The following is a 20,551-nucleotide window of genomic DNA, read 5'->3' as shown; positions in this document are numbered from 1 at the left end:
TTGGCAAGGTGAGGAAGTTATTAGGATTTCTCTCTTACTACCAGTCGTACATTGAGAAATTTCCCTGCAAGGCCGCCCTTCTTTATATGCTGCTCACTGAAACTACAACACCAAAAGAAAGAGTACCGCTGAAGCGGAAGGACAAGGGGAAAAGTCGCCAGGGACAGCTTGCATCATCACATCCAGTCATGTGGACAGATGAGCATCAAAAGGTCCTCTGTGAGTTGATTGACTGCTTATCCAATCCACCCATGCTGGGGTATCCAGAACGAAATGAACCTTTTGTACTCCACTGTGATGCGTCACAGGAAAGCCTCGGCGCAGTGCTGTATCAAAGGCAAGGAGGCAAGTTAGTAGTGATAGCATAGGATCCAGAGCCCTGACCCCTCCCGAGAAAACTACCATCTCCATTCATGAAAGTTGGAATTTTTGGCCATGAAGTGGGCCATATGTGAGAGGTTTAGAGATTATGTGTTTCATGCGCCATCATTTACTGTGTACACAGATAATAACCCTCTCACATATGTGATGTCAACAGCTAAGCTAAATGCCACCACATCTAGATTGGTAGCCGAACTTGCCAATTTTCGATTCACCATCAAATATCGTCCTCGAAAATCGAACTGGGATGCTGACAGCCTCTCACGCATACCGCTATCAATGGAACAGTACCTGGAAACCTGCTCTTAAGAAATACACCCTGATGTCATGGTTAGTATTACTCAGTCAGTGATGGTACATAATTTGGAGAGAGGACCATGGTTGTGTCCACTTACCATTAAGTCACTGCTGTCAGGAGAACAGGAGAACAGGAGGAGGAACTGCTCACATCAGTTGCAGAGATCCCAAAGGAAGTTCTGAGAAAAGCCCAAGAAGATAACCCTGAAATCAGAGAAGTCTTGATGTGTCTCAAATCAAAATCACAGCCCATGAACAGGAGCCAGGGCAAAGAGGCTCGGGGATTGATGAGGGAAGAAGCCAGACTATACTTGGATGAGCATTGTTTGTTGTTCCGTAAAACAGCCACCCATCATCAGCTGGTCCTGCCAAAAAAATCACCAGCTTGTTTATAAGGAGTTACATCAGGACATGGGCCATCTAGGGGCAGAACGATTGTGGAACTTAATCAAGGATCGATTTTATTGGCCCCACATGCAAAGGGAAGTGGAACACTATGTCACATGTGTTTGCAGTTGTCTGAGAAGCAAGGGTCCAAACAGGGCGACCCGAGATCCTCTGACCAATATCACCACCACTTATCCATTTGAGCTGGTCTCCATTGATTTTTTTTTACATCTAGAGACATGTAAAGGAGGTTATGAATACAGTTTAGTTGTGATGGACCACTTTACATGGTTTGTTCAAGCATATGCCTGTAGAAACAAGAGTGCCAAGACAGCTGCAGAGAAAGTGTTTGGAGACTTTGTTTTGAAGTTTGGGTTCCCAATGAAGCTGTACCATGATCAAGGCAAGGAATCTGACAACAAGCAGTTTGCAAAGTTGCAAGAGTACAGTGGTGTGAAAGGCTCCCATACAACACCACATCACCCACAGGGAAATTGGCAAGTTGAAAAAAAAAGAGAAAAAAAAAAAAGTGACGTGACATACAGCCAAGTATGGTGACCCATACTCAGAATTTGTGCCCTGCATTTAACCCATCCAAAGTGCACACACACAGCAGTGAACGCACACACACACCGTGAACACACATGGCGATGGGGTTTGCACCCTATTATCTCCTCTTCGGCCGTACACCAAGGTTGCCCATTGATATCATGTTTGGGGTGTTCCAGTGAAGGACCAAAGCTGCGCTTACCATGACTATGCTGAGGCCTGGAGAAAGAGAATGATGGAAGCTTACCATTTTGCCTCAAGAGTGTCGCACAGAGAGAAGGAAAGAGAAAAAGCTCTGTATGACAAGAAAGTGCATGGAGCTGAATTGTTCCCTGGTAATAGAGTACTAGTCCATAACTTTAAGGAGAAAGGTGGACCCGCTCAAACCATTCTGGAAAGAACAAGTTTATGTTGTCACTCAGAGGAAGTACCAGGATAGCTCAAGTCCAGTATATGAAGTTCAACCTGAAAATGGGAAAGGAAAAATGAGAATACTGCACAGAAATCTGTTGCTCCTATGTGATTACTTACCTGTAGAATAGGAACACCTCCCCTGAAGACCTGAAAAAGAGAACAAGAAAAAGGCTGGAAAAACATCAACACAGAAAAATCAAATGCACTGTGACAGTTCAGATGGTGAAGATGATTGGAGAAGCCTGGTTGGATTGCCAATCGACAGGGAGAGTCGAAACTACAGTAGGCATCTATAGCCAGAACCTCCAGAACCTCATCCAGAGGACACAGTGATGTTGAACAATGCAGATCCAGAGGAGGAAGATGAGCAAGGAGGAGGATGAGGAGAAGATAATGTGTCATCCTCAAGAAGAGAGGTCGAAGAAAAAGATGAGGCTGAAGAGAGTGACACTGAGACTCCTTCACAACCAACATTGAAAAAGAACATATCCTTTGAGAAACAGAAAATCCAAAAAAAAAAAAAGTTTACTTACCATAGGTCAGCCTAGCACTGTAGATGTAGTTCTAGTTAGAATGTTAATTAAACGAGAGTTCCAGCTAATAGTTAATCAGTTTGATTAATAAGTTGAATTAAAACAAGTGCATAATTAATTTAATATTTTACAGTTTTAATGATAAAGTATGAGCCATAACATTCCAGATGAAAACACTTATAAAGTAGATTGTTTCAATGGTTCAAGGTTAGATTCCTTCAGTGAAAGTACAGATTAGTGATGGGAAGTTCAGATCATTTTACCGATTCAGACCTTTGAGTCTCGTTCAGCAAAATTAACAAATCTTTTTTCGAGTCATTTCGTTCATTTTATCAAAGTATAATTAAAATGTTACATGTAATTTCCCTAACGTCTACTAGTAATTATACAAACATTGATCACACTACAAACGATACAAAACTATAATGCTGTAAGAAACAGAAAAGATTAATTCATTGTTTACCTGGTTCTTCAGTCTATGATTAGCTCACCTCACCTCTTATCTGACAAGTCCTCAGGTTTGAGTCGTTCCTTCATCACGTGACAGCCCCATAAACTTAACCAATGCAGTCTGTGCCGGAAAGAGAATTGATTAGTTCATCTCTCGGGTCTCCGGGTTTATCAAGTCATTCGTTCATCACGTGACAGAACCATCAGGGATTTGAAACGGTGAGTATAATGAAAGATGACAGACAGTTCCAAAGACCTGCAAACAGAAACAAGTACAGACCATGAGATTTAACATCAAATATTATATTATTCTAGTGCAGTGGTTTGCAACATTTTGTCTTTGACCATTGCCATACTTGAAGCACAATTAAGCTAACTCATAATAAAAGATGTACTGATTATTACAAGGTTTCTGAAGGTATCAAATCTGATTTAATGCTTTTAATGTTTTGTTTTAATTCATGTCATACACTACCCATAAAATAAATTATATTTATTTATTTATAAACATTTATTAGATGATCAACCCCATGAGATGAAACATCTCGTTTTCATGGGGGTCTTCAGGATCATGTCCAACGGCATAGAACCGAAGAACAACAGAGTAGATACAATTAAATAAAAAAAAAAACACCTTAGCACACACACACACACACATTCACACGCGCCATTACGGACATGCATGCACACGCATATGTCCACATGCACACACACACCAGCTCTCACTATCACCACCCATCTCAGATGGAGTAAAGTAAACCACAGTGGTTCCCAAACTGTGGTATGTATACCACTAAAAACATTTTATTTTATTTTATTTTATTTTATTTTATTTTATACCCCTTTTAAGTAAAACCTCTCTCTCTCTCTCTTTCTCTCTCTCTCTCTATATATATATATACACACACACACACACACACTTGAAGTGGATCAAAAATGATCATTCAAGTTGTCCTAAGACAAGAACGGATATTGGACTTTGGTTGGTTTTAGGACATTAATAAAAGGTTTTGATCCACTTCAAATGTTGACTAGTATAAATATGTAACCTTATGTGTACATGTGTACACTACCATCAAAGGATTGTAATGTTTTTGAAACAAGTATTTTATGCTGCAGTAATAGAAATATTTCAAATTTAAAATACTTTTAATTTATGGTTCCACTTGACATTTAATTACACATGTATTATGAAGGCCCCATGTTCAAAATAAACTAGTAATATTTTCCTTAAACTATCTAAAATTTGTAAATGCCTGCAGAAATACATGTAATGACTTTTCGCGCGATTCAAGGCCTTAATTAATGCAAAGCCAATTCATTGACGGAGTTCCTGCGCTAAATTTCCAGGAACGGGTCCAGGTTGGAAACCACTGCTTTAGTGAACGACGTTACACGAGGTAAGAATGTTGTAATCAAAGATTACAATTAATCAAATTTAAAAAAAAAATCATATAGCTCATCCACTAGTGCACGCAGTGACAAACAAGTAGAAATGAAATCCTGTGTTTCAGCTGCACTATAATAATCACAAAAAACCTCTTTATCTAGCCTATCATATTCATCCTTCATTCTCTTTTGATTGTGGAGTACAGCTTTTTCCTTTTACTCGTGTAGAAATTAAAAAAATCCACTGTATATTATTAATTCGATGTGTTATTTATTTTTACTTATGTATTTAAATATTTATTATGAACTAATAAATTTTAAAGGTATATTGTACAAGAGAGGTTATTATATAAACTTGTATTATGGAATCCCCCTCAAGATAAAAAAATAAAAAAATAAAATTAAAACCTCACAATTCTGACTTTTTTTTTTTTTTTAAATTTTGAGTTTATATCTGATAATTCAGACTTTTTTTTTTCTCAGAAATTTACCTTTTTTATTTTTATTTCCATGGCAGAAATGGTCTTTCATAGGTTATTGCATACTGAAATATAAATATAATCAATTCTTAATTTCAATAAGAAAATTACATTAAAGAAATTGTCAACTGTAAGAACAGTTAAACAGATAGTCAAATTTACATTTAATGTTATACATTTATTTCACATTTCAAAAACATTACACAAATATTATTAGCCTAATCATATATCTGCACATACAATTATATTAACTGGTATTTATGAGGGAAGAGTTGCTGTTATATTTCACCAATATTATTTGGGTTTAAAGTATATTATATATACATTTTCCATATCAACCTGTTTGTCTTGCTGTTTATATGTATTCTTTTTTTACAGTACCACACACAATACATGACAGAATAAGACAAACACAGAAATATCTCAAATATATGTAAACATTATTTGTTTATATATTATTGTATATATGTTCTAGCTTAATTGCATCTGGCTCAGTTTATTCTCAATTTTACTACTATTTTAAATGTCAAAAATTACTTTTGACAGGTCAGAAATCCACAAGGCAAAATTATCTCTAATAATTGACTTGTGAAATTTTTTGTCACAAAAATATTTATTTGAAATAGTATGTAGTTCACAGTACCCTGACTCTTCAGCGTTGGTCTGTTCTGAAGGCATATGTTAAATGAATTTATATATAGACTACAGACAACTTTTTAATTAAAATGGACATTTTATTGCAGGTAATAACATAACAGTTCAGTTTTCATAAAGTTAACCTATAATTGGTTTAAAGCATTTGTAAACAGGGTGGAGCCGCCTCTCATCCGGGATGGTGATAATAAATGGTATTTGTGATCACAACAGTCTTCAGCAATTAATGCATCAAAGGTTGCTGCTCAGCCTGAAATCCTTGAACAACTTCCTGATTTATGTGGTTCAGTTAGGTGGTTGAATTTCACCATCAGTGCAACAACAAAATTCACTAACAACCAGTATTTAAATCCTCATTTATGTCACATCAGTCTTTCTGACATGTAGGGAACAGCATGTTAGGAAGCCCCTTATAGACAATTCATTAGAGGAAACACATAATTAAAAGAACACAGATGGTAAAAGCCAGCTGTGAGACCTCGATATTACTCCAGAACCTTTGGCTTCAGGTACATAAGGAAGATCTAGTCAACTCAACTAGTGATGATAAAATATCTTTTAGAGTGGAACACATGAAAGCATCAAACACGCACAATCATACATACTTGTCTGTCTTGTTTTAGTGAAGCAACAGGTGTCTTTATCTTAAATCAAACAAATGACCACCCAGACATCTTCACAATCACATTCAGAACTTCAAAGGGTAACTTTTAAGATCCTTCTCCAAATAATCTCGGGCAGATTTGCACATTATGCTTGAATCATTTCAGTTACAGCAACTTTCAAATGTGACAATTACCATTCTAACTTTTTAAACTACAGTGTTTGTGCATTTGAATGAAGCACACTAATAGTCCTCCTGCATCCTTCAGAAAGTCCTGACTGGGTTCTTCAAAGATGAAGAACTCAAGCTAAATGGATAAACAGGAAGAAATGGCACGGTTGCAGAATATAATGCATCACGGTTCTCATGGGCTTTTTTATAGTTTTATTAACTTTGCATAAGGTGCAGAATAATAGGAAATGCCCAATGGGAATGGGAATTTCGGGCAGATTATGGGACAGATCTGAAACTATTAGGGAGTTATTGCTGTTCCCCGGCCACTCTTCATCTTCTCCAGCCTTTTCGAGAGGTGGCTGTTACTGGACTCCAACTCTTCAATCTTGTCCAGCGCAGAGCGTAACTACCATGAAAAAAAAAAGTTGTGCAAGCCATTCATATTATTCTATGTAGATATAAGTAGAACTTTTTAAAAATGAAAACAGAACTATTCGGCTATTGTACCTCACGCTGAAGTTTGCGTTTTTCAGCTTTGAGTTCATCCTCCACCTTCTCTGCGTTTTCAGATGCGGCTTTGTAACGGGTCACCTGACCCTCGAGCCTTGTGACCTACAACACGAGTTTCAATTAAAACCACTTCAAACGTTATTTCACTATTTCATATTTTAAAAGGATAAAATGTGTTACAATTATTAGCAATAAAATATATTAAAGGAACTCACATTCTGTTCAAGTGCTGTGACTTCTTGCTCTGATTTGACGAGCTTAAATCTGAGGTCATTGATTTGTCTGGTGGCATCCCCTGAAATAAGGAACATTTACACATTTCTCAACATCTCAGGCCGTGGGTATTACTTGCTCTGGCAATAAACTAAACCTGTTAAAAATTATTGCTAAAAAATGTAATGAATATTGTGAGCCGAAGGATAGTTTCTAAAACTTTTGCCCTAAAGCTGACTGAGTGCAGGCAGTTTCTTACTCTGTATATCCATGATGTTGGAGTCAGCGCCGTTCTCCAGCACACCTCCCTCTGGACTAGATGCGTCCTCTGTACCATTCTTCTGTTTCTTCTGCTCAAGTTGATCTTTTAATCTCTTAACCTGAACAGAAAAAAAAGGAAAAAAAAACCCCCAGAAAACCATGCTTGCAATGGCACAAAATAAGGACAAAGTCAATGTAAATGCAGTATCTGCCAGAAACACACCTGCTCTATTAAGTTTTCCCTCTCATCAACCAGTTTTCGCAAGCGAATTTCTGAAAAGCAAGTTCAACAGATACACAATTAGACAAAAAAAGAATGGACAATTAGACAACAACAATTTTTTTTTTTTTGCAGGTTTTTTTTCAACTGAATATGATAACCACTTTTGGGTACATTCATAAATTTTTAACAACTACAGTTAAACATCTAAAACGTGTTTTGCAATAATAAATATTACATTCTCATGTTAAAGCAAATTCCATGTTTAGACAGGAAAGATTTCACATACCAGGGGTGGGAGGAGCCAAATGCATGGAGGGGGAGGAGTCAGGACATGCAAAAAGTGAGGCTATCCTATGCTGGGATGTGAATGATGAGGATGGGCAACATGCAGAAACTTCAGTGACATTAGAGGCTTCAGCCTCATGTAGTCAAATCTCTCAGCGTTCACTCAATCAGTACATCTATTACATGTCAGTGATTTTCATGATGTGAGCTTACTTGAGGTTATGCAATGAGTGCGTGACATACTATAATTCATGTCCTGAAAATTAAAACTTTCATGATAAAAAAAAAAAAAAGCATTTTTTTAAATCATTACAAATAAGTTATTGTTATCTGAAGCAGTTTAGTTACATTTTCTCTAACACTGTATGATAAAAACTTATCTTACAGCTGGAAAATTAAATTATAACTAAAAACGTCTGCTGTAACACAGTCAATAAACAATACTGTAAAACATATATTTGCTTAAGTTTTATTTGAACATAAATGGTTCAATTAACATACACTAGGTCTCAATTTCCCAACAGCATCTTCACCAAACAGAAACAAATATTTCCATTTGTTTTCAATCATATCTCCCAACAAATTAACTGTAAAAACAAAATGTACCTACAAAGTTACAAAGTAACTTCAAAATTTAGAGGAATGTTTAACAAGGGGTTGGCACACAATAACATTTTTTTTTTTATTTACCACAATTTTATACAACATAACACCCATTTAAACCAAATACATTATGGGTCCTTTGTAACTGAAAAGACTATAATTGAGAAGCTGCTAAACATGACTGCAGCACAGACAGAAAGCTGGTAATTTCCAAAAGAGAGACACATATTACTCATGTATTCTTATGAGAAACATTTTATCCATTCTCATGTGAAATTTCATAATAAATATGACACTTTATACCCATTGCTGCTAGCATTCAATGTGTGATTGGTTTTGGGATTTTAAATACCGTTTGAACTAATTTCCAGTGTTCATTCAGTATTGTTAATCTGGTGTAAAACATTCATGTATAAAATATATTTGCTGAAACAGCTGCAGTGACTGATAATTGGGCTTGAATGTAAGATCACTTTGGTTTCTTAGGCTTCTCCAAAGTAATGGTCCCAATTTATTTTCATTAGGACCTACATAAGTGCAAATTACTTCTTAAATTGAAGATGCTGAGAATAGACTCAGCAATGTCCTTGTCTATTAAGACATTTTACAGTCTTCTTTCCCCTTGCCTTTCCCTTTCCCGCTTTTCTTCGATTCTTTTCTTTCATCTTCCCTGTTGCTTTCTGTGGTTTCCTTCTCAACGTCCTGATCTCCTGAAATATTTGATGCTTTTTTTTCGTGATGAATAGAACTATTGACCTCATGGCCTACATTTCTTGTCTCCACCTCTGAGATCAGATTAACTCCTTCATTGAGCGTCACATCTTCAGATGCCTGCCGATGCTCCTCAAATGCATCTTCTTTAATTCCAGTAATATCATGCTGCTGATCATTAGGTCTGACTCCACTGTTGATTTGGCTGTCCTCTGTTAAACATCCATCTACATCTGTTGTTGTTTGTGGGTTTTCTGTGTCTTGTCCATCATCTTTCTGCTCCTTTGGCTTTGATTCCTGATCTGCAAGTTCTAGATGTTCATCTTCTTGAGTTTGGTCCTCATCAGTGACATTGCTTTGGTGTTCCTGGCTTGCTTCTTGGACATTTTCATTTAAAAGAGTAACTTCCTCATTTGGCTGATCTAGAAAGTTTTTTAGAGGGGCATCTGATGATGCTTCAAGATCCATTTCATCAAAATCAAATGATTCTCCTTCATCTTCCTCTTTCTCATCTTCTTCCTTGAGCTCTTGAGCAGCCACATCTGACTTTACCAGAAGTTCTTCTTCATCTTCAGGCAGTTGTACTTCAAGTGTAATCTGATTTTGGATTGATCTTTCTTCCTCATCTTTTTCTACATTGGGTTTTTGGTCAGAAGCATCTGACTCTCCAACTGAATCCCGAATTGCTTCATTGGAAGACAGGAGATCCTCATGCACAACCTGAACCTGGGTTTCAATTAAAGGAGTGTTGTCAACATGGCTTCCATCAAACACTATTTCAGTAGGCACTTTAAGGTTTTCTTTATCCAGTTCATCTTGTGTCTCAACCTCTTCCTGGTCCAGTTCTGCTCCAATACTGTCTTGAAGTTGGCTTTCCATTGGCTGGTGAACAGGTTGTTCCTGGATTACCCTTTCAGCTTCATTTTCCACCTTCTCCATTACAGGGGAATTGGGAAGAGCAGAGTCATCTTGATCTTCAGGGTTGGTGGTCCCATCAAGATCAATATTCTCGAGCTTTTCCTCCTGTTCTTCTACTTCACATTTCAGATGACTCTCCACTTCCTTGATGTCTAACGATGCAGATTTCAACTCAATGTTCTCAAAGCTGCTGGTGGACTCAACACCCCCTTCAACAGCATCCATTGACTGAGCAGAAGATTCATGAGGCAGTGAAGTCTTTGTTTCTGAAGATACAAGCTCACAGCTAAAGATTACAGCTTCAGAGTCAGGATTTGTTGAAACCTCAGTGTGTTCATCAATTATGTTTGCGGGGTTAGAGATAATATTGCTGGACAGATCATCTGAAAGCACGCCATTGGCAGATTCAGGGCAATCAAAATTTGAGATTGTTTTAGAAATTCCTGCTAAATCAGCTTCATCTGTAACTAACAGAATTTTATCTTGAGCATCATCAACATTTATATTTGTGTCTGTTGTTTCAATACCTTCCAATTCACTGGTTCTTTTAGCATCATGTGGGACATCTGTATTCATTGTTGTTTCGGATTTATCATTCCCTGATGGATCCTGATGGTTTCCTTCTAGATCATCCTTCATTTTTTGGTTTGGATTGTCTTCACTACAAACGGTTTCATTCTTGTCATCTATCTTTCTGTCACTCTCTTGCTTGTCACTCTGTTTCTGCTTCTGCTTGTTTTTCTTCTTCTTTTTCTTCTTTTTATTTGAAGCACTGGCACCTTGGGTTTTAGCAAGCATCTCGGTCTGAGATGATTCTACAGGCTCCTCTTGGACTTTATCATCAAGCACCGTCTCACCAGGTTTATCAGTTTCATCATGGACTGAACCAGAGACCAACTCTGAAGGAGTTTCCTCCTTGATGACCTGACTAGGTTTGACACATTCTCTCTCTTGTTGATCTGTCTCCAAATGTCCATCCTTGTGAACTTTGCTCTCTAATTCCACAGTATTACTTCTTAAATCTTCCGGTATATGTGCCTCCAATTTGATCTCCTCCTTGGGTCTTGTTGCAGTGAGTTCATCATCACCAACAGAACCTGGCGGTTCTTCAGGTCTATTCTCAAGCTGCTCTACACCCTGAATCATTTGGTCCCCAAGTTCTCCATTCTCCATACTTGGTTCTAAAGGTGTGTTTGAAGAACTGAACTGGGCATGTGAAAACTGCTGATTCCCTGGCACCCCGTCATCCAAATCTTTTTGTTGCTGGTCTTTACACACCTTCAACTGATGAGTGCCTGGGAGATGATTGAGGTGTCAGTAGTTAAAGCCAAAAGAAATATGTCTGTAGAAGCCATTGAATATTTGCCAAATGTTTAGAGCGAGAAGAAAAAGACAAAGGGAAAGGAGTGAAAAAACGAAGACTCCATGGCAAAGCTCTTAAACCCATAAATATATAAAATGTGTTGAAAGATGTCCCAAAGAAGAAAACCCCACAGTAATGTCAAGAACTAAACAAACTACTCTGCAAATCCTTCTCTTGATTTTGATTTTAAATCAAGGATGATGAAACATTTTCAGCAATTTTTTAAACACTTGTCCAGCAGAGTACTGGAATATGGACTCAAGAAAGTGACATGACTCTGTAGTGTTAACTTTCATTCTAGCTGTATATGCAAAGCAGTTACAGGGAAGCGGAAAGTGTGAGAGATGTTAATGTGAAGGTGCATTTGTACCATGCACACAGAAATAGTTTGGTTAGACTTGGCTCAAGCTGTACAAGATGAAAATGCAAAGTGACAAAGATAAAAAATGTTAGCATGCAATGAATAAAGTTAAGAAAAGCAGCTTACCTAGTACACTACTCCCCTCTCGGATTTCAGTTGACGCTGTTTGAGAATTCTGATCAGCCTTTCCGACTTCTTCACCTGTTTCTCCATTGGTGGCTAAGTCGGGTCCAAGGACAATGCCATGTTTCTGGACAGGAAAAAAATTCAATATTAGTTTACTTAGCATAAAAACAGATTTGTGATCATTTTAGATGCACTGAGCCTAGAGTTATTATTTTTAAACTTATATATTTGTGAATGCAAAAATATTATGATTACTATTCTGTTTACTCAGTTAGAAGCTGTGTGTTAGCTGAATAAGTCTCGATTTATATTATATTCTGGATCTTAACATCTTTAGGTTACTAAAAATTATTACAAAGCTGTTTTGTAAGGAAGTGTTAATGAAAAAAGAATTAGCCCTAGTTTTCACCACATATATCAATACCTTCAAAATATCTTTGAGCTGAACAACCTCATCTCTAAGCTCATCCCGCTCATTTCGAATGGCATCAGAAAATTCCTTCTGCCTTTCTAATGCCTGAACAGCACCAGAAGGGATTTGGCAAAGATGCGGCCAAGAGGAGAAAAAGAAGGTGAAAGCAATGATAACATCAGTGCTGCAGACAACAAGAACAGTTTGGCAATGACAGATAGATTGTAGCAGGAAACAGATGTAGAATTGAGCTAATCTACGACTATATGTTTGAAAGGTTAAATTATAATTCTCTTACAGTGAAGGTAATGACAAATACAATTTTTACAGGAGTTGGATACTGAGGGATCATACCCCAATTTTTTTATTCTTCCACTCAACAGTTTCCTGGAGGTCAGAAATCTCCCTAACATAGCCATCTTGCTTGAGCCGTAATTGACGAATCTCCTAGAGAGAGGTATTTAGCATTGAAGAAGACCACAGATGAAGGAAGGAGAGAAGCTGTTAAAGCAGAGGGGCAGATAAGCCAAGCACTTGAAAAAGACACAGAGACATAAATACTCACAGTGAGCAGTTCTTCACTCTGTTTCAACGTCTCCTTCAGTTCATTGAACTGAAACTGCAGTATACTATGAGCATGCTTCTCTCGTTCAAGGTCCTAAAACATAAAACTGCCTTTATTTTTAATTTTTTTAAAAAGTAATATTTAAGCATATATTCACTGAGATTAAAGCACAAAAACACCATTTGTACACCATTCTATTTTAATAAAAAAAAAGAAAAAAAAAAAAAGATTACATAAAAAATATAATTAATGAATAAAAATGCCAATTAAAAGCTCTTACTATTTTAAAACGGAATCTATTTTTTGTGATTCGACAATGTATTACAACAAAGCATTACTGCAACTTCTTATAATGCACACCTGACTGTACAGACCTTACACTTTTCCTCAAGCTCACGGCGTGTTTCAAAGAGCATCTCCTCCAGTTCCGTTAAAGAGTCTTTCAAAGTGTCCACTTCATACATCATATTGGTCTTCTCATTGTCCAGCTGTGCATTGGATACCATGGCCTTACGGTACTTTTCCTCCATTTCCAAAAGGGAATCCTTTAAAAAGTTGGACATCACATTGAAAACCAGCAAACACTCACAAACACGTCTGAACATGCTTTATAATACCACAACCTCTACATCAGTCTTGAACACTATTTTAATTTAAATTTCTCATTAAAATTAAAATCAAATCAAATTAAATCATGGAAAGGGATGTGTACGATATGCTTTGGAGAATAAGATAAAGCAAGGCAGAGAAAATGAGGCTATAGACTTCAATGGCATAGATGTATAAAACATGCAAGACGAGAGACAGATAAGAACCAGAGACTAATTTCACATCATCTCATCTGGTTAAAAAACACAACATATGTTGTGCAAACACTGTCATATATAACTCAAAGAGAGCAGGTTCTCGCTGGGCTTTTGACTTGCACTGCCTTTACCAGCCATGTACCTTGAGCTCTTTGAGGTTCTGCATGTGCTTCGCCTCCACATCTTGAATCTGATCCTTAAGCTCATGGATCTCCTGAATGAAAAGCATGAAGAGTGAGGATGAGAAGGAAGGATAAAGGATGCAGTGAAGGAAGAGCAATGAAAGGGTAAAGAACGCCAGACTGATTTCGGATGAATTACTGTGCAAGACACAAGTACAAAGCTGTAGAAATTAACAGTGAAGCAGATCATAGAAGGTGGTCAGTCCTGCTCCTGAAGAGTTCAACACACAAACACAAAATCTTAGTTATCTTTTTCAGGTGTGTTTGATTCGAGCGGAGGAACAGGACTGATCAACACAGACAAAGAAAGTGATAGTGTGCTGAGCTGCTGTCTGTGAAAGTTGTTTCTGTGAGCAAGAGTGATGAAAATGAGCAATGAATTCTTATCAGACTAAATTATATTATAAGTAAATATAATTATAAAAACAATGCTATGTTACAGTGCTATTAACTTGGATTCAAGTTAATAGCACTGTTAAGAGCAAAAGCATACCAGGAAATCATGGTATCATATCATGTGGTTACATAAAACTGCTGTTTAAATTGAAACTGGCACTAGACAAAGAGACACACACCTTGATTTCCCTTATGGATGCTTCTGTGTCAGCAGAGATGGATGTGTCTCCGCTTCCTCTCCGTGAGGATGTCCCACCCAGAGAAGTAAGAGTGGCTCCGGAAATAGTCGATGCTCGTGAAGAACCCTAAAAACACAGCAAGTCATAGGTTATATCGCTCATTTATACAGTTTATCATGAGAATAGGTTTAAATGGTTAAAAAGCTACACAAAAAAAAAAAAAAAAAATGGGGGAGGGGGGATTGCAAACCTTTTCCAAGTAGTCTCGCTCTAACCTGTCATCTACCTGTAAATAAACAAGATGATACACAGTAAATAGATTTTGTAGTCTCTTATTCATTCATTCGGATTCATGCTGTCCACACACACAAAAAAGTAAGTAAAAAGATATTTTTCCATTAGAGGAAGAAAATCAGTTCAAGTCAAGCTGCAAAGCTTCAAAACACAATGATTGCATTTGATCAGTAACATTGATAAACCAAAAGCAAGCAGCAAACAATTCTGTAATAATTCTCAAGGTGTTTGCGAATACATCTTTTACAAATGAACCTGAATTATAATATTAACAATTGGAAATTTCTTTCAAGCATCATGACAAGCATCAGACTTCTGTGGTTTTCTGCACATAAAACCAGTTCACTGAATCAGTTGACCACTGTCCATCTTACATGCAGACCATCACCTCAATTCGACATGCCAATACACACACACACAATTTAAATCAAGGCATCAGCCACTACAAATCACATGAACCCGAAGTTTTCACTCTCGTACCATAGAAAGTCTCCCATTAACATTTGGCAGGTCAGGGACGTCCACACGGTCAAGGTCTCTAGAGAGGCCACTGATACTAGCTGTGCTGCGCATGAAACTAGCCACTGAGCTGCTGCAGTCCTCTGAAACCACCAGATGGTAGCAACTGACATCAATGCGAGAAGTATTTCAGCTATTTGTGAGGTCTCAACTATCCAAGTTTAACAATTGACTTTTTGCATGCACCCAAAGAAAGAATGTACACAAACACACACACTACCTCAGATGTCCTTTCTTACACTGTTAAAGTAATTTAATCCTACTTAACAGGTAAACATCTATTAATTAAACAATTTAACATAGACTAAAAGCATCTCCATCCACTGACTCAGCTAGAAACATCAACAATCAATGACACACAGTAGGCACTGGATGTATGTAGCTGTAACTGAATCTGTCACTGAGAAAACAAATTATGAAATATAATTGTGATGGTCCATGGTAATCTTGGGCATCAGTGACAGTAAAGTTGCTCACCACTGGACTGCCACACGCAGAATTTGCTCTGGACGAAGTCCTAGAGCTTGAGCCCAGGAAACCACTACATTCAGAGGACTGGAGGAACACACAAACACACACACTATGAGAACGTGACGAATCAGAGAGACAGTGCACATGTATATACACAAAATGGATTGAAGATCGTCAGACATTTCAGGCCGGATACAGTCGCCACACATATAAAATATGTACAAATCTACGTGCAATACAAATTCACAAGCAGAGAAAAAACAAGCTGGTAGTCGACATAAAATTTGAGTTATGACCTGAAGTGTGACATGCTATACTGCACCTAAAACCATTTTAAACAGGGTTTTGTTTATTTTTAAGATTATGCATTTATTAATTGAAGAGACTACATGGAAGATTTTAATTATTAATAAAAATGAGAAAAACTAAATTGAATTAAAATAGAAAATTAAAATAGAAAAACACACCTACAATCACTTTTAGCTTTATGGCATTCACAAAACACATTTCAGGTCTGTAAAAAAACATTTCTTTGACCTGCATAAGCAAACTTTTTTAGCCTCTAAATCACACACAACAACCCCACTATCTGCAAATACATACACAAGTGATATTTTGAAAATGATCTGAGAGACATAACATTTTATGGGTATGCAGGAACCCTGAATTTAACCACTGTGAGTCAACATTACAAACTAAAAATAAAAACATGTTAATGGTTAGGGAACTGAATCCACAGGTTAACTAGGAGTACACTGTAATTTTCATGCACAGTTTAGCTCTATCGTTCTTACAGCACGAGCACTGGACCGTCGAGAGCCACTGTAGAGACTGTCCTCATATACAGAGCCCTGATGACAGACAGATATAAACACACAGAAGAGAAACAGCTTTTATATCACCTTCTCATGCCTCGAGGTCTTACCCATAAGCACTATGGGCAAGTGAGCACGCAAACTCTCTCAACAGTCTCAGCTCTCCTTTTGTGCACAGTGCATAAATACAGCTGTCTTTCATCACATTCAGATGATTCCATGTCATCTGCTTTCTGTCAGGTTGCTGAGGAAAAGGTCTATAACTAGTATAAAAAGGTCTATAACTAGTGTGTAAGTTTTTTAACATTTTAATTATCCAGATTTCATAAGCTGATATTGTTATTCATTAGATAAATCACCTTTTAAAATGTCAGCTGACTCAGAAAATGATGTAAAAGTTAGAACAAGATCACAGAAAATTGGTGAAAACAGTAAATAGGTGTGTGTGTGTGTGTGTGTGTGTATATATGTGGGGCAGAGTGTAATATGAGGAGCAGCACAAAGCCTGTGCTTCATGCTGTGCAGCAAAGACAGCTGAACAGACAGGAGAGATGAACATTTCAAATGAAATTCAGACTGAAAAAGGGGAGAATAACTGCAAAATAAAGTGGACATGACAGAAAAAAATTGATAGGCACAAGAAAAGAGAAAGAGGGGATTTAAGCAGTGGATAGATATTCAGTGGGATGAAAGGAGAGGATGAAGATGACAGACCTGGTAGCCATTGTAGGAAGGGGCTTGACGTTTAGAGGAATAATTACTGCTGCTGTACAGCTCAGATGAATAGTAGGCATTCTAAAGTGACGGGAAATAATACAGATGACTGAATGATGAACTGATGAAGACAGACGTGTGAGAGATGTACAGAGTGACGACGGGAGAGATGTTGAGAAAATGTTGAGGGAGACCATCTAACTGTTTTACCACACTAAAATGTGCAATGTAAGGGCATCATGCCAGCTGAAGTCAGAAATGGTACTAAATGTGACCTTGGACCACAAAACCAGTCTTAAGCTGCTGGGGTATATTTTTAGCAATAGCCAAAAATACATTGTATGGGTCAAAATGATAGATTTTTCTTTTATGCAAAAAATCATTAGGATATTAAGTAAAGATCATGTTCCATGAATATATTTTATAAATTTCCTACTGTAAATATATCAAAACTTAATTTTTGATGAGTAATATGCATTGCTTAGAACTTCATTTGGACAAATTTAAAGGTGATTTTCTCAATATTTAGATTTTTGTTTGCACCCTCAGATTCCAGATTTTCAAATAGTTGTATCTTGGGTAAATATTGTCATATCATAACAAACCATACATCAATGGAAAGCTTATTTAATTAGCTTTGAGATGATGTATAAATCCCAATTTCGAAAAATTGACCCTTATGACTGGTTTTGTGGTCCAGGGTCACAAATGGGCTTTTCACACTTGAAAATGTTCACCCAGAATAATTTTTAAAACTTTTCGCAATAATTATCTTAATTCATGCTGCACACTGTTTATACATTACCCAGGGTTGAGACTTTACAGTTCACATATCTGGCAGTGTAATTTGCAGATCAAAAGAGTTTAACACTACCTAGAGCAAACATTTAAGTGTGAAAAGCCTTTAACTTTGCTACAATTCACATGCATAAAACTGTTGCATGGAAACAAACCTGTACTAAGTAGTCATGTTACATCTACGATTTTACAAGTGACTACTGTATCTAAATCCTAAACCCTTCAGAATTGTATCTGATCTAGCTGGTCTGCCAGACTGGCCAAGTTGGCATTAACCTGGCTGGCATGCTGGTTTCTCAGCTTAAGTATCCATTACCCCTTTTAAAACCAGCAAACCAGATCAGCCTGAACAGTTGGGATACCAGCAAATCAGCTAAAAACGTGTTTTTGTAGTGGTTGACGAATAGAGATTTAAAAAAGAAATAAAGCAAGCAATATAATGCTTAAAATATTACATTTATTTTACTTAACATTTACTAAATTAGAAATAATTAGAAATTAAATTAGAAACAAATTTATACTATAGATAGCAACTTCTTGAATCTGTAATATCAATAAATAAATATTAAATAAAAGTCCTAAATAATGTCAAAATAAAAGTCTTCAGACACTTTATATATATATAATCCGACCACTAGGGTATTTTGTAACAAATCTATCATGCTTTCTCAAAGACAATGGCAATCGTCCACTCAGGTTAGATATATTTTCATACTTTTCATGTTAATCACACAAAGAGATGCCGGATTGAGACCCACCGACTGCCGATCAAGTCTAGAGGAGCGAGACATTTTGCTCTCATCACTGAGTCTGGAGCTCTGCGCACAAATACACCAAGTTCAGTTTACAAACTTCACACTCATCTGTACCACGTCACACCACAGTTAGTCACACTACTGCATCATGATCCTCACAAATCCATCTAAATTAACAGCCTCCTGGATGTCATTATAGGTGAACCAACACACTAATTAATACTCAGACACCATCATCACACAGTTATTTGGGCCACTAACCCGACTAGACAATGTGCTGAGATCATCATCATAGCCATTGCTCTGTGGGATAGACAACAAGTTGTGATTGATATTACATCTTCTTGTTACACAACACAAATGTGACGTGCATAAGTGCTGTGAACGTACAGTTTTGGAAGAATGTTTCTTCTTTTTCTTGGACTTCTTATGTGACTGATAGGAGGAGGCCTGGGGAAGCTGGACAGGATGGTGGGAAATGGAAGCAGGATTAAAACCGCAGAATTAACTGCTCAATACTTCAGAGTTGTGAACATGCAGGTGAAGATTCAGACACAAAAATGTTACAGTCACGTGTGGTCATATCTGATAAAATCCAGAGTACAGACCACACCCCCTTCATTTGTAATGTTGAGGAAACAATTCAAAACTTGTTTAGCTGAAACACACCACAGTGCAAAAACAAAAACGTCTTGTGAACTCCATTATGTGCTCATTTTACTTTAACAGGAACCTGAAAATAATGACATAGCATTCGTGCCCAAAGAAACATTTCCCACCCTGAGATTCTTACCCCGCCGTAAGCACCCGCCGCATCCAAATCCAACTGCCCAGACAAACAAAACCACCATCAGTATGAAGAACATTTTGGACTGTTTTATAACCTTAGACAACACATAGCAAGCACACACTCATATACACCTGCACCAAACACTCTGACCAACAGCACAGAAGGTTTGAAAGAAACTATAGAGTTACACCGATACTGACCCGTATGTTGCTCCTGCTCCCCACTGACATCTGTTCTTCATCATCTGACACTTGATGGATGAGAAAAAAAGGTCAAATTAGATGGACTCCACATTCAGCAAGAGTTTAAAGACATAAAATTCACCACTATGCACATAAACAGCACATCAGTGTACAGTGAGCCCCAAAATAAGTCTGACTTAAAGTATTTGCATTTGGAATAAAAAAAAAACAAACTTGTTGTGAAGTGTTTTGCTAGAGAAGTATTTATGGAAGGTTTAGAAGGACAGACAGTTAAAAGAAAGAGATACAAACCGAAGCATGTCTCCGTGAGACACGTGTATATCGCTCACTGTCCTCCTGAGGAGAGGAGAGGAGAGGAGAGGAGAGGAGAGGAGAGGAGAGGAGAGAGAGGAGAGAGAGAAGGAGAAGGAGAAGGGAGAAGGAGAAGGAGAGGAGAGGAGAAGGAGAGGAGAGGAGGAGGAGAGGAGGAGGAAGGAGAGGAGAGAAGGAGAGGAGAGGAGAGGAGAGGAGCAGGAGAGGAGAGGAGAGAGGAGAGGAGAGGAGAGGCGAGGAAATGAGAGGAGAGGAGAGGAGAGGAAGGAGAGGAGAGCGAACGAGGAGAGGAGAGAGGAGAGGGAGAGGGAGAGGGAGAAGAGAGAGAGGAAAGAGAAGAAGAGAGAGAAGAGAAGAAGAGAAGAGAGAGAGAGAGAGAGAGAGAGAAGAAGAAGAGAAGAGAAGAGAAGAGAAGAGAAGAGAAGAGAAGAGAAGAGAAGAGAAGAGAAGGAATA

At 37.5% G+C, this 20,551-nt stretch overlaps 1 protein-coding gene across 31 annotated transcripts in view; it reads right to left on the bottom strand.

The window, feature by feature from the left end:
- Positions 1 to 5,592: 5,592 nt before the first annotated feature.
- LOC109092039 (leucine-rich repeat flightless-interacting protein 2-like) overlaps positions 5,593 to 20,551 on the bottom strand; it is a 31,878-nt gene continuing 16,919 nt past the window's right edge. For 3 of the 31 annotated variants that reach the window (XM_042763655.1, XM_042763656.1, XM_042763663.1), the window contains 18 exons: positions 20,075 to 20,120; positions 19,782 to 19,831; positions 19,585 to 19,617; positions 19,182 to 19,250; positions 19,053 to 19,094; positions 18,795 to 18,854; positions 17,239 to 17,319; positions 16,504 to 16,560; positions 15,716 to 15,793; positions 14,676 to 14,711; positions 14,426 to 14,551; positions 13,811 to 13,882; positions 13,237 to 13,407; positions 12,863 to 12,955; positions 12,652 to 12,744; positions 12,310 to 12,402; positions 11,886 to 12,009; positions 8,257 to 11,330 (listed from right to left, as the gene is read on the bottom strand). In XM_042763655.1, the coding sequence (XP_042619589.1) occupies positions 9,001 to 11,330; positions 11,886 to 12,009; positions 12,310 to 12,402; positions 12,652 to 12,744; positions 12,863 to 12,955; positions 13,237 to 13,407; positions 13,811 to 13,882; positions 14,426 to 14,551; positions 14,676 to 14,711; positions 15,716 to 15,793; positions 16,504 to 16,560; positions 17,239 to 17,319; positions 18,795 to 18,854; positions 19,053 to 19,094; positions 19,182 to 19,250; positions 19,585 to 19,617; positions 19,782 to 19,831; positions 20,075 to 20,120 (3,654 nt within the window). In that variant the 3' untranslated portion in view covers positions 8,257 to 9,000. Of the gene's footprint in view, positions 6,718 to 6,818; positions 6,924 to 7,036; positions 7,117 to 7,293; positions 7,415 to 7,518; positions 7,569 to 8,256; positions 11,331 to 11,885; positions 12,010 to 12,309; positions 12,403 to 12,651; positions 12,745 to 12,862; positions 12,956 to 13,236; positions 13,408 to 13,810; positions 13,883 to 14,425; positions 14,552 to 14,675; positions 14,712 to 15,199; positions 15,345 to 15,715; positions 15,794 to 16,503; positions 16,561 to 17,238; positions 17,320 to 18,794; positions 18,855 to 19,052; positions 19,095 to 19,181; positions 19,251 to 19,584; positions 19,618 to 19,781; positions 19,833 to 20,074; positions 20,121 to 20,551 lie in introns of those variants that run through there. The other 28 variants (XM_042763658.1, XM_042763661.1, XM_042763665.1 and 25 more) reach the window with 21 other exon arrangements.

This window comes from Cyprinus carpio, chromosome A9 (assembly GCF_018340385.1).
Source record: "Cyprinus carpio isolate SPL01 chromosome A9, ASM1834038v1, whole genome shotgun sequence".
Lineage (NCBI taxonomy): Eukaryota > Metazoa > Chordata > Actinopteri > Cypriniformes > Cyprinidae > Cyprinus > Cyprinus carpio.
This window is presented reverse-complemented; position numbering and strand designations above follow the sequence as displayed.